The sequence below is a fragment of the Centruroides sculpturatus genome, unplaced genomic scaffold (genome assembly GCF_000671375.1).
Source record: "Centruroides sculpturatus isolate CEXI.00-Female unplaced genomic scaffold, Cexi_2.0 scaffold1137, whole genome shotgun sequence".
In the NCBI taxonomy this organism is placed as follows: domain Eukaryota; kingdom Metazoa; phylum Arthropoda; class Arachnida; order Scorpiones; family Buthidae; genus Centruroides; species Centruroides sculpturatus.
Genome location: NW_019385291.1, coordinates 57,166 through 70,282, shown reverse-complemented (window position 1 = coordinate 70,282; position 13,117 = coordinate 57,166). Strand labels below are relative to the sequence as shown.

At 25.6% G+C, this 13,117-nt stretch overlaps 1 protein-coding gene across 2 annotated transcripts in view; it reads right to left on the bottom strand.

The window, feature by feature from the left end:
- Window positions 1–13,117, bottom strand: part of LOC111637257 (RING finger protein 150-like) — a 66,559-nt gene that overhangs the window by 3,429 nt on the left and 50,013 nt on the right. For both annotated transcript variants that reach the window (XM_023382708.1, XM_023382707.1), the window contains exons 2-4: window positions 2,224–2,477; window positions 1,577–1,648; window positions 1,258–1,340 (exon numbers count right to left, since the gene is read on the bottom strand). In XM_023382708.1, coding sequence (XP_023238476.1) covers window positions 1,258–1,340; window positions 1,577–1,648; window positions 2,224–2,477 — 409 coding nt within the window. The remainder of the gene's footprint in view (window positions 1–1,257; window positions 1,341–1,576; window positions 1,649–2,223; window positions 2,478–13,117) is intronic.

The following is a 13,117-nucleotide window of genomic DNA, read 5'->3' as shown; positions in this document are numbered from 1 at the left end:
AGAAATATGCAAATAATTTAGTTAGAATTAAAATATCTCAACTGTTTATTGTGGATTAAATATAGATTCGATTGTTATAAATATTACTGTAGATAATGTTTTGATATTTAATGCAATAATATAGTTTTAAAAAATTCTATTTATAAACACAACAAAAGTAAACCCACACTTGATATGTTAATAAAGATTTACACATGTTGAATATTTAAAATAGTTTAATCAGAACAATTTTAACTTAAAAACTTATTGACATAATTCATATATATATATAATGCTTACTATTAGAGGGAACTAATTATTAGAATAACCATGCTGTCTATTAGAAGAAGGTAAAGCATATTGTAAACTGAAAAACTGTATATTCTATTCAGCATTATCACTGCTACTGAATTTTCAGTATATCTATCAAATTGTATTTGGAACAAGACTAGAGTAAACCTAATCCCCACACTTGTAAATGATGATAATGATAGAAGTTAACAGATTTATTTCATTAAACATTGCCCTTAAATAATAGTCAAACCTAATTCCCAATAATTAGAAGTAATAGCTGCATCAAATACTAGTTGCAGGAATTACGAACATATATGCACTTGCTAGAATGTTTATTTAAAGAGAAACAAGATTATAGTGTACAGTACCATGCCAAATTATAAGACCCAGTGACTAAAATCATACTTTTTGTACTATTTTCTTCTCTTTTTCTCATAATATTGTTTATGAAATGAGTATTTTTTTCATATTATTCTTATTCTATATTTTATCTGAAACAATTTTAATAAGTTTTTTATGTAAGTTTTTCATTTTTTTCAACAATTGCATTTTTATTGAATTATTACATCAAAAACTAACAAATACTAACATGCAAATCTTCAATTTTTTGCATGGGTGTAATAATTAATTGGTGAAGTATAGTAAATTTTTAGAATATGTGTTATGCTAAATGTACTTTTAATGCTGTAAAATAGTTGCAGAAAAACTTGGGCTATTTTAATAATAATTGCAACTATCATTCAAACAAATCTAGTATAAACAGTAGAGCTACATGGTGAAAACAATTATAGACAGCACAGTGTTTATTAAAATAAATATAGTATGTTTACAGTCTGTTTCATTTACAAATAATATAATTTCTGGCAAAAATACTAATTACATACATTAATTTTATTCACATCTTTTTCTAGAAGATAAAATAATTTATCTTAAGCTTAGTTTTGTCGCTAATTTGTAACTAAAACAAAAATTAGAAAGACTTACGTGCAAGGAAGAGTTCTGACGACTTCTCCCACTTTAAATGATTCTATACAGACAGCGCAGCAGTTTTCAAATTCTCCAGAATCCTAATGTTAATTTTTATTTCATTTAATAATTGTTTTTATTCTAATTATGCTTATCATTTTACTTTTTCTGATTTTTAATTTGATAGCAGCTTAAAATGTATTTTATTAGAAGTGAGGGGAAAAAAAGTGATAACCTTAAGAATATTTTTAGAAAGTTATTTCTAGCAAAAATCTTAAGATTAGTAGAAAAACACATTGAGTAATACACTGATATCACATTTAACAAATAAATTTACCTTATCATCTTGTCTTAATGTTTTTGTTGGAATTTTATCCAATGCTCTTCTAGCTGCATTGCATAATCTTCTCTAAAAAATTTATAAAAACCCACATTAGAGAGAAATTAAATTTTTCTTATTTAAAATAATTCTAAATACAAATAAATACTTTCTGATTAAATGCGAAAATTTTTTTTTTAATTAAAATTATTTCACCGATGCAGAATTTTATTAGAATTTAAGAAAAATTTAATATGTAAATAAAGAGGTTCCATTTAATTTTAATGAAATGAGAGTTATTTTAATCATTTAGAAAGTAATTTTATTAAATTTTTTACTTTTATCTCTCCGACTTCAAAATAACAAGACGTTTGTTTTTATTCGCGATGTCGGCGTAACGCATGTTTCAGTTTTTAATTTGTTTCACATGATTTGACTGACCTACTCCTATTTAACACATTGCATTTAGATATATTGTTAAGATTTTATATAAATCTATTGTTTTTGCTCTATTGATTTTTTTGATTGTTTGAAATTACATTTTTAAATAAATAAGTAAATGTATTTTTTAATTATTATTATTATTACATTGTTATATTGTATGTAGTGAATTATATCTACATTTTTTAATGAATTGTTTTCGTAATATTTTAAAATTTACTTACAGCTAATAAATCTTTGGTATGGATATATCGAAATCGCTGAATGTAGTAAAATATCAGCCATGCGAGTGAAATGAGCATTAAAATGATAAAAGAGACTGAAACGAAGAGAACAGATGTTCGGTTGATGTTGGCGTATCGAAAGGTGTTATGAGTTCCGACTGATATGTACATCATCACTCGAGTCCCATTGTCTACTAAGTTAGCTATTTTCTCTCCTTTTTCTTTAGTTGTGAATATAGACACCAAATTAAATACTAGAATAAAAAATAATAAATCAAAATAATTATTTATTTATATAATCAATATGTTTGTTAATAAATTAAACTTTAGTAAATATTGGGATCTAGAATTTCCATAAAAAAGCATACAAGTTTAAAATTCAGTAGTACAATATTAAGACAAAATATAAAGAATAGCAAATCATTTAAAAAATAATAGTAAAATTAAACTAAAATGGCAACTATTGGAGTAAACAAGGTAAAGTGACGACAAATGGCAAGGTCAAGAAATAAATTACATACCAAACCTTGAATATTTATAACCAAAAAGTGAAATCCTAACCAAAGTGTAATCTGAAGATATCTGATTTTTAATTATTTGGTAATAAATAAGTTATATTACATTCAATATTAATTATAAGAAAAAATCTAAATTATCTTAAATCTTGAAAGGTGAACAATTTTCAACTCTAAAATATAAAAAAGTATTCAAAAGCAAATAAAAAAATATTTTAACTAATTGAAGAGATTGTATTTTAGAAATTTCAAAGACATTTGTGTACCTCATCCTCAGATATTCAAATAAAATTATGAAAATCGTTTGATTTTGTTTGAATTTTGTGATTTCATTAATTAAAATTAAACATTTTCAATCTAAATAAAGTATTTGCTTTTATTTGGTTTTTCACATTTCCAAATAATCATAATCTGTAGATATTAAACTTATTTTTCATTTTGGTTTAATTGTTGTCATATATAAGAGTTAAATTCTATCAATTTATGTGGATTTTCAATTAAAGCAACATCTAGTCACAGCTTATAATAAGCACAGCAGAATTGCATCACCCCACACTAAAACCATAAAATAATATCCTAATGTTTAATATGTAGTAATTAAAGAAATTATTCTACATGATTAAGATTAATTTTTTTTAATCAAAACAAGAATCTAAATGGTGTATGATGTAAAAACGACTCTGCTAGACTGGTTGTGTGCCATAAATCTTGTAACAGTACTGTTAAAAAGTGCAGTGCCATCTCCCACTCTGAGAACAGTCTTGCTGCAGCTTCTCATGATACAATGAAATGCTTGAGATGACAATACACTGTTTAGCAGTACTGCTGAGAACAGTATAGCCACATGGCAAGAATTGGTTACTGGGTCAGAGCAGAGGTGCAGAGTACACTGTGACCTGTAAATGTTAATATGAAAAAAAAAACAATTTTTAAATCTTGAATTAATTTATTTTATCCTTATTACACAATGAAGCGCACTCGATAGACACCAGGCTTTACTTTACATCAGTCTTTATTGTGCGAAAAACGTATCGGCAAGATGTAACGTAAAGCCTGGTGTCTATTGAGTGCGCTTAATTGTGTAATAAGAATAAATATAGATAAAAAGACACAATTATCTTCCAATTTAAAACCATATTTTAATTTAATCAAAAAATATATTATTTGAAGACAATGTATATACTTTGTTACATAAATTAGTAGTTGTAATACAGTACTCCCCATATTATACAGCCATGAGTTACCACTGGCAACATCATAAATCATCTTTCCACTTTCAAACATTAACAGTTATTTAAACAGTTGTAATTAATATTTAATAGTTAATTATGTAAATGCATTTATAACATACGATATCTTATAAATTTGAATACAATTTTCTGAATGAGGGCACAATTAGTTTATTATATTTCAAAATTCATATTACAAGTAATACTACTACTGTTTATTACTACACAAATGTAAGTTCTAGTTTTACAAATTAGGTCAGTGTAACCAACTTGTCATAAGAAACTTAAATATGAAGCAAGTTATAGAAAAAAAAATAAAACCAAATCATTAGTATTGAAAAAATATTTCTTATTTCAGGAATTCTGAATATCTTGATCCTATCGTGAAACATCAAGTAATGGTGATCAGATTCTTAAAAGTACCATGAAAATTTCAAGTTGTCATCTCAAATCATTTAGGTATAGATTGCTGGTTTCCAAACTTTACCTGCTGCTGCTTCCCTAAATTCATTCCCAGTGCTCTCTACCCTATCCTAAACAATTTTCTTTTGGAGTATAAGTTTTTAGAACTCGCCATTAAGGAAAGTACAGTAATCATACTCAAAGTAATAACAATTAATTAGATATTAACTATATCTAAATAAAACTGATAAATTTAATGATTCCAGTAATTCCTGCTTGTAAAAGCTCAATAATTTAGCAAGATTTTTAACAAATTTAATAATTCATTAATAGTAAAGCAGATATTAATGTGAGGGATAGACTTGTTACATTTCTCAATGCCTAGTCTAAACCAATTTTTAGTCATTAGATAAACCAAATGTCTAAAAACCCGACGTACCGTACAGTACATACATAATATGCCAACAACTACCGGATTATATTGGGCTATTATATCGCGATTATTTTAAATTAATTACTAAATAATTTGTCACTAGAGGGAGGCATATTATTAAGTCATTAGATTATTGGACATAGTGAGATAAAACTTGTTAATGTATAGAGTATTTTTTTGCATGAAGAAATGTTAGATGATTGCACTAAAAATATGACATAGAAATCACAAGAAGGAACTTCTCAGTATCTAGATTAATGTTAAAATTCACTAGTCAATCAATGTTCCATCAATGGAAGAGCAATACAATCTTGATTAGCTAATTGTATTGTCAATAATTGATAAATAAGTAAAAAAACAAATTGGGAGTGGCCACCTCCAGTGCCCTTCTACCACCCACTTACTTCGACATTATATAATCCCACCATCTACCAGTAAGCAGTATCATCCATTTTGAAAATACTGATATAGATGATAAACGAATATAGTATCCTTATGTATCAAATATAAATAAAGAAAATTTATATATTGAGAATACACAACTTTAGGTTAAAAAGAAAATATAAAAAAACTTATCACTAAAAAATTGATTTTAATATAATATTCCAGCACCAAGAACCTTGATTCTTGCTTATAGAATTTCATTAAAAGCTATCAATGTCACATTAACAGATGTTGAAATTGTTAATATAGTTAAAATTTTTTTTTAAATGTCTATGAATAATTTATCACTAATCAAAAATTAATGAATCAGTTAAAAAGCTGCTGTTATCTGAAGTTTTTTTTTTTAAATAGTTGTTTAATTGTTTAAATACACAATAACTAACAAAACTGTGTTTAAAAATAATTCACGAGTGCAACATTTATTGCATTTGACTCCTGTTACATATAATGAAAATGATCTTAAGCATGCCTAAAATGTAACAAAGAAACTTAAAATATGAATTATCATTTGCATGGAAAAAAATGTGCGCGCACATACAGACGCACAAGCGAGTCTCTTGTCAATGTTTAACATTCTTTTTAACTTAATTATGTAGAAATTCGATCATACAGTAAATCTATATTAATAACTGCATAAAAATTAAACAAGTTTAAAAAAAACCATCTGAAGAAATCCTATAATTTTGATTCACTCCCACTCTACAGAAAACGGTGTCAAAAATATAAAATAGGAGTGGTATAACAAATTCTGTATCAATAAAATATTCAAAATTATTTACGTATTTACAGAATATGATAAAATTTTATTATGTAAATATATTTTATAAACAAGCAAAGTATATTTAGGATTCAATAGCTTATAAATTTTTTTTATTAATATATTAATAATGCATATTTATTTATTTATTATATTACCAATAGGAAATTTTCAAGGACATGATTTCCATTCTCCAAACCAACATAATAACCCAAACACGAACAATAATAAATAAAAATTTAAAAACAGGATTTCAGAATTATAAAGTATAACTCATACAAAACTTTTTACTGTATATTGCAAATGATCAAGGCAAAGAATATGTTCTATATTTATCAAACTGACATAAATAATAAAAAAAACATGAGATATGTTAATACATATATAAATATATTAACATTTTAAATATTGCTGAAATATACTTACATGATTAATTTGATATTTTTTAAATAATATTAAAATATTGATATCTTATATATTTTGAGTAGTTTTGTATCGTACTTTTATGAATGAGTGAAAGTAAGAGAAAAACCACTCCCTTATACAAGTTTATTAGTATCCAATTGCAAAATTTAATACTAATTTAAAATTAAATAAATCAACTTGAAAGAATTAAAAAGGCTACTCCCTGCATTTATAGAACAATGAAATAATGCAATTCAATCATATTTCCACAATTCTTGTCAAACAGCACAATGCTAGGTGGGGATTACGTTACTATCATCTTGAATATGGCACAAATAAGTCAGCGTCACCTTATACTTCAAGTTCGAAGAATCAAGATAGTTGTCAAATTTGGTTCTCTCTCAGCTTGTTTTAATATTAAAATAATGTACTGCAGTCTGAAAATTATATTACTATTTATATATATGCCATGGATTTTTCCCTCCGGGACTATCTCAAGGATAGGTCTTATTGGAACTCTATTGCCAACCTCGAACAAATCGAATTTGTTATCAAATCCAAGATTCAAGCCATTCCTGATGAAGTTCTGGTCACTGGTTTCAAGCATCAATTACGTCCTGTATCACCCATGAAGGAGAGCACTCTGAAAACCTCATCTACTAATTATATTTGGTCTCAGTAGTATTCTCACCAAGTTTCATGTTGATGCAACAAATCCCCAATTTTTTATCCTCAAAGTTGTTAGTGACTAATTTTACACCATGTATATATAGCTACAAAGGTTATCTTATGCAAAGGTTTATCACACCAAATGACCAATCTAACACAACTTTATATTTCTTTATTCCTTTACTGTATACAATTTAAAAAATTTTTTAAATGTGTTAGATTGGTCACTTGGGGCAATAAACCCTTGTGTAAGATATCCTTTGTTGTTATATAAATCAAATACTGCAATATAATATAATAGAAGGATTAGAAGTATGAAATAATCTAATAATCTTAATGTTTGTCATCATTTTTTGCCCAGGCAATGCTGGACTTATCTGCTAGTTAATTAATAAATTCTTATTTAATAAATAAAAGTTTAATTGAAGAAACTCCTGTCAAATACACAATACAAAAATCTCAACAATAATTCAGTAAAAAACTGCAACTCATTATCACACAGCAATAAATTTATAAACTAATTCAATTTAAATTTATTGTTATATAATACAATTATTAAAGAAGAAATTACTTTTAATTAACAAAATTAAGTAAATACAAACAATAGTTCTATTGTATTCACTTTATTTAAAATACACAAATGAAATAATAAGTAGTAATTACAGTTAACAATTAATATACTAAACTTAATTAAAAGAATAAAATTTGCAATGAAAGTATTTAAAAAAAAAAAATTGAAATTTTACATATGACTGGATTAATTCCAAAATGTTTTAGATCCCCATTACTTGAATTTTCAGAAGAAAAATATTTTTAAGAAGGTTAATTTTAAGTAAATTGAAATAGCTTTCCTACACAAAATGCTTCCACTGGAACATAGGGCATATAACAATAGTTTTCAACAAGGATGCCATAAAATATAGTGTTAAGCAGCATCTTTATATATTTATTAATTAAAGCATGTAAGGCACAATAACTCTACATTGATAAAGAAGTAGGAGTGCCACAAGAAAAAAATTACCAAGTGGGAGTGCCATTATTAGAAAAAGGTTGAAAAACACTAGCCTATAGTATTGAAAGATGCAATGCAATTCAGAGCAACATAGTATTTAAAATACCATAATAATTTAACATTAGATTTACCACAAATTGGAAATAAATCCCTCATACAGTTTAGAAATAACATTTCGTTAAAATAAAAGTTTAATAATGTAACAAAATTATTAAAAATATTAAGGATAATTCTGATCATCAAAATAATTATAATAATTATATTTAAATACCCAATATTCACATTAATTATAGATATTAAAATCTTTTTAATTTCCATAAAAACTTATTCAAATTATTGTCTGTAAATACTAGAGTCATTTATTAAAGTTTGTCACTATTATTGTAATTATATCATCTAAATTATTATGTAATTAATATAATAGTATTGTATAACATTAATGAATAACAGGCTGATTTTCCTGCTAAGAATAAACAGAACATGCTTAGAAGTTGGCATCACTAAGGCATTTGCACTGAAGAAAAACATTTTCAAGTGTTTTATTATCAATAAATGTTATTTCTTTTCACATTAAACAGCAAAAACTCAAGCAATGTCAGTAATGTGACCATAGTACTTCTACTATGAGTCAGAATGCTTAAAGATTACCTTGATAAAGCTTTCAATAGAACATTTTTTAATAACTAATATTAAATTTTTAAAAAAAATGTTGCAATAATTTTCTATAATATTATTTTATCCCTAATTATTACTTTATAGTGTATATTTATTATTTCTATTTTAATAACCTTGATAATAATGATCCATAACTGTTGCTTTCTGTTGATTATTATATTTTTATTAATACTATAATTATATATAAAATATAATGCTTTATTATATTTGTACCAGCTGCTGTTCAAGACAACTTACAAATATTTTTATTTCAAACTGAAATAACTGAGCTTTGAATCATAAAAACAAAAAAATTTATTAGGATATTGTGTATCACATATTCTAAATTTATACTTGATGAAATGCATTAAAGTAGACTGATTTTGAAGTATGAGGGAGAAATTTATGTTTTTAAAATGACTTAAACACGCAAAAATTTCTACATATTTTGATGGTCATTATTCTTGGACAGAGTTCCTCAATCCAAAAATAACATATTTTATTAATAGCAATACTAGGTGTGAGAGTATATTTAACAGTTGAATATTTATAACTAAACTTCAGACAGAAAAATTACTTGAAATAAGTTAATAACAATAATATATTTAGTTTTAGTATTAAATAATTATTTTGTATCATATTAAATTTACTAAAGCTTTTATTTTTGAATAAATTTTTAAATATACTGATGTAGATATTCAAATCTAATAATTAAACTTTGAATTTTATTAAAATAACTGATTTAAAATGTATAATAATATATAAAGATTAACAGACCAGATATTTTCTTGAAAATTCCTATAATACCAAGATGTAATTTACAACATTAAAAATTATATGAAACAAAAGCATTTTGTTTTACTGATTTCAATTAAATTTAAAACATCTTAAAAAACTAAAAGTTTAAACAATTCGGACTGATACAGATCTAGTGACATGATGGGTTACTGGAATGCATATCTAAACAAGTTAGCAAGCATAAAAAAGGTCCATCCACCCTTCTGTTTTTGCTAACTTGTTTATATATAGACTCTAAATGGTTCAAAATTATTCTTTATATTGCATGTTACTGTATTTTTTTCTTCATTCATTTCTTCATGTCTTTTCAATCAATCTTACTATAGTATATAAATATAAACAAACAAATATATTATTGTACAAAAGATTGGTTGGTTGGTTTGTTGGTATTTTATGGCGCAAGGGCCACATAGGCCAAGTTGCGCCATTATTGTACAAAAGAATCTATTCTTTATTCTGTGTACATGTTCCTTACACTATGCATAATTCAAATTTGTTACAAAATCAAGTAATTTTATCTAGCTTTTTTTGTTTTGATAGGCCACACCCAAGGTTACCTCATGATATAAACACTCATATAACTGCAAAACTTCAATCTCCACCCAAAATCTAGAGCCAACCAGAAAACTAACGGCAATATTCGTCACGCATTAAGTGAATAATTAAAAATCAAGGTCTATCACTTTTTATTACAACTTTATTTATATTAATAAAACAAATTGCCATCATCAATAAAAATTAAATAAAATTTATCATATTTTTATGACATGCATCATCATCCTAAGTAAATTATCTAAAACTTATAATTTATCATCACATTTATGATTACAGTAGTTTAAAATTTAAAACATTTCAATAAAGCTTAATTTATTTGTATATATATAAAGTTAAATACTGGGTGATTATAATTAAAATACCCTCATTCAACACTCTAGAGATAGATTTAATAGTCTAAATGCAACCACATCTTGTATGATTAGGGTTTCCAGATACTTGGGGATAAAATCTGGGACAAAATGAGTTGTTCTTAAAAGATACTGGGATGCTTCAATTCTAGGTCATGCAATAGATATGTATTTTACTCTGCCAGCAATAGAAACACATTTAAAAATGTGGAAAAAGGAAAAGATATTTAATTGTAGGAACAGTTTTTAGAATATAGTCATCTTGTTGCTAGATGGCAGTCAGAAAAATTTCAGGGCAATCCTGAAAAACCGGGATATCTGACAATCCTATGCATGCTGACATTTCTGAACATTCTCATAAAAAAATTAAATACTAAAACACATCACTATGGCATTTTGGCATTGCAAACAACAAACATTTTATTAGTAAAAGATACTCATGTTGTACACAGACTTTAGCAATGCAGGGAATACTGCTCAATATGATCCTCGTTCTGAAGATGTAAAACCAAAGTGATAATTAATTATGGTTGGCCATTGTTCATCTGTGATGTTTTTCCATGTGAAGTATGATACTGTCTTAAAACTGCCAAATGCAACAGATCTAAAAAACTACACTTTTCAAATGTTCCCTAAACCTAAAATCATATAGGTTAAGATCCAGAGAATGAAGTTGCCAGGCATCAAGAAACACTTGACTAATCATTATATTAGCAATGAATTATTATCACAGAAACTGATGTACTGTACACAGCATCCAATGTGTAGAGGCATCACATCCTGCAAGAAACTGATTGATTGAAAGAATTGTGAAGTATGACAAAACCTGAGCATCTCTCAGTATCTCTAGAACAATAGAGAGCACATCACAGGCCCACTGAGTCTAGCTTCTTTGAAAAAGAATGCTCCAAGGATAAATGTGGCTAAGAATCCATGCCAGACTAACTTTAAATGAGTGCAATGAAATCTGATAGAAGAAACAAGGATTTTCCATGAATATCCATGTGTGTGAAGCAGTGAGCACTGCAGCAATCACAAATACATTGAGCTTTATGTTGCCATGACATATACTCATTCAACTGACATCTGCAATTGTCACAACATGCATGGGATGATGGATAGCAATTTGACTGGTACAACATGATGTTTACACCAGTCAAATTTACATGTTTGCAAAAGAACTCATTAGCTGAAGCTGACTCTATAAAATTTAACATGTTTCCAATAAATCTACTCATGCTTGCTTTCCTTAAATAGCAACTTTATGAAAACATAAGTAATGAACATGAAGCCAATGTTTGTTTATTGTAGTTTTTTAATATTTCAAATTTTGTTACTGTCAACAGTTATTTTTTAATGATATCTGTTAATAGACCGCATCAACAAATAAAAATTTTTCATAATTGACTGAGTGCAATTAAAATTTGAATTTTTTAATGTATCATAACTAAAAATGTTGAAATTTACATTTAAATAATTACTTTTCTTCATTTAAGATACAGAAATAATGACGACTTTATTTTTTTTCATAAAATGTAAAGTAACAAAAAAATAAATAAATGAAACTTTGTATTCTTATTAAATGGATACATATGAACAACATTTGTCTCTTACTTCTTATAAAAATTATTGAATATTTATAGAAGTTTTGTATGAAATTTCTTTATAAATAAGAATTACTAAGAAATGAGAATAAGTCTTTTCTATATCAGAATTTTGACAATGTACTGTACAGTCAAAGCATGAATTACAAAATAAGTAAGAATTAACTAATATTAAACCTATAAAATCTCTCAGATTTAATGTTAGTTAATCCTTACTCATCTCATATTGTGCATTTTGATTATACATAATACTCAAAATAGTCTAATTATATTATACAGAAAATTATGAGATTATAAAAACAATAAAAAATTGTTTTGTTGCATGATATATGACAACCTAAATATATACAAACTCCTGTATCTCAAAAAACATTTTCAAATTATAATTGAAAGCCTTACTTCAGATATGCTAAGTAACTTTCAAAGAAACCTGCTTTTCCATTTAAAAACATGTTTTCAAAACGTAAAAAACATTTCAAATCACCAACTATTCTGTACATAAAAAGTAAGTAAATTGGTAAAACTCATAGCCACTTGTAACATTAATTTCAATTATACCCAATGAAAAATTAAGAATGCTTTTAAAACAAGTTGTATAAAAGAAATAATTGGTTAAAAATACACTCAAAATCAATATGTTTTATTAATTCATAATTAAATAATTTATATTCAATAGTTCTTTGTTATTATATTATTTCTTTTGATTAAACTATATCATCATTTAAGTATATATTTTTTTCAATTATAATCATATAGAACTTGTTATTGTCCTTAACCATACACTTCTCATTTCAAAAATATTATTAAAAAACATTAATAGTTACATAAAATATAACAAAGTAACTTTATATAGTATTATTAATATTAAACTGTTTTTATTAAAATAATTACAAATCATCTTTGTTTATAACGAACAACAACAAAATTTTTATTCTAATGAGCAGTAATCTGCATTCTGCTATAATCTCTATTCGCAAAGAAAAAAATTTTAAATGAAATTTGTACGAAACATTATATTCAATTAAAGGTTATAGAAATTTTAAAGTTGCAACAGTTAAACAAGAATT